This window comes from Dama dama, chromosome 1, assembly GCF_033118175.1.
Source record: "Dama dama isolate Ldn47 chromosome 1, ASM3311817v1, whole genome shotgun sequence".
NCBI lineage: Eukaryota > Metazoa > Chordata > Mammalia > Artiodactyla > Cervidae > Dama > Dama dama.
The window spans coordinates 82832137-82833768 of NC_083681.1; the positions used below are offsets into that span (position 1 = coordinate 82832137).

The 1632-nt window shown below is 45.2% G+C and overlaps 1 protein-coding gene across 1 annotated transcript; it reads right to left on the reverse strand.

The window, feature by feature from the left end:
* Positions 1–334: 334 nt before the first annotated feature.
* LOC133056753 (olfactory receptor 5AN1-like) lies at positions 335–1276 on the reverse strand. The gene has a single exon (XM_061142461.1). The coding sequence runs from the start codon at positions 1271–1273 to the stop codon at positions 335–337; it is 939 nt and encodes a 312-aa protein (XP_060998444.1). The 5' UTR covers positions 1274–1276.
* Between the last annotated feature and the right edge of the window lie 356 nt (positions 1277–1632).

Genomic DNA, 1632 nt, shown 5'->3' on the forward strand with positions numbered 1-1632 from the left:
AGGGTCAGAAGCCCGAGATTGAACAGGGCTCCCTCTCAGAAGCAAAAGAGAGGTAGCAAGGTTTTAAACCTTAACATTTCACAAATACTTACAGATATATTAATAAATGTTGAGGCCACTCCTCATGGAGGATGAAAACTATGAACCTCCAGGACATAGATATCGTGTTCATGTGGCAACAAGTCAGCTGTTGGTCCATATTGGCATATGGTTTTTCAAATTAAGCCGTCTTTGTCAAAGGAGCCAGGAATTTTATAGTTCTTCTGTATGAATATTATTGAGGGTTAAGATGATTCTAAAAAGGCAAATCTGTCAGAAATCTCAGTCTATGGCCTCAGCAACACCCGCTCTTCTTTTGCAACCTCTTCAAGGCATCTTTGATTTCTTTGTTTCTCAGACTGTAAATCAAAGGATTCAACATGGGAATCATCACGGTGTAGAAGACCGATGCAAATCTGTCAAAGCTGGAGGAACCGCCAGAGCTGGAGCTTAAATAGACAAACATCCCTGAGGTGTAGAAGAGGCTCACTGCCGTCAGGTGGGAAGCACAGGTGTTGAAAGCTTTGGATCTGCCTTTCACTGAAGTGATCTTCAGGATGGAGATGACAATGTAGACATAGGATATCATGATAACAGAAACATTTATTATCCCAAAGATCATTGTCAATAGAGCAGTGAAGAGTTGTACAGAGAACGTGTTGGTGCAAGACAGAACTAACAGCTGGGGCATGTCACAGAAGAAGTGGTTGATGACATTAGGCCCACAGAACTGGAACTGCAACATGAAACACAATTGGGATATAGAAGCAGACAGTCCAGCCATGTAGGATCCCAGCACCATCTGACCACAGAGAGCAGGCGACATGATTGAGGAATAGAGGAGTGGGTTACAAATGGCAGCATATCGGTCATAAGCCATTGCGGTCATGAGGCAAGACTCACTCAGCCCCATGGTGGAAAATACAAAGTACTGAACAACACAGCCCACAAAGGTGATAGTTTGCCGCTCCTGGAAGAAGTTGTAGAGCATCTTGGGGGCTGTGGCAGTCACGTAGCAGATATCCATGAAGGACAGGTTACTGAGGAAGAAGTACATGGGGGTGTGGAGGTGGGAGTCTATTCCTATTAAGATGATGAGCGACAGGTTACACGTCAGGGTCAAAATGTATATCACCAGGAATACAGCAAAAAGTACTGCGATGATTCTGGGAAAATCTGAGAATCCCAAGAGGATAAAATAAGTGATCTCTGTGATATTGCCTCCTCCAATCATTGGCTTGACACTCCTAAAATCAGAAAAGTGACCAGAGGATACATTCTCTACTCGTGACATGCTAGCATTACAAGCCTCATATACAACATATTTTCCCCCACTGAGCACTGGAGAAGTGGAAATGCTCCAGGGTCCTAGGGAAAGACCCCGCTTTTCATCTTGAATTGTCAAGAAGTGCCTTCTCAGTGTTCCATGGACTATAGAGTCCATGGAATGTTCCAGGCCAGAATACTGGAGTGGGTAGCCTTTCCCTTCTTGAGGGGATCTTCCCAACCCAGGGAGGGAACCCAGGTCTCCCTCACTGAAGGTGGATCCTTTACCAGCTGAGCCACCAGGGAAGCCCAAGAAGGCTGGATTGG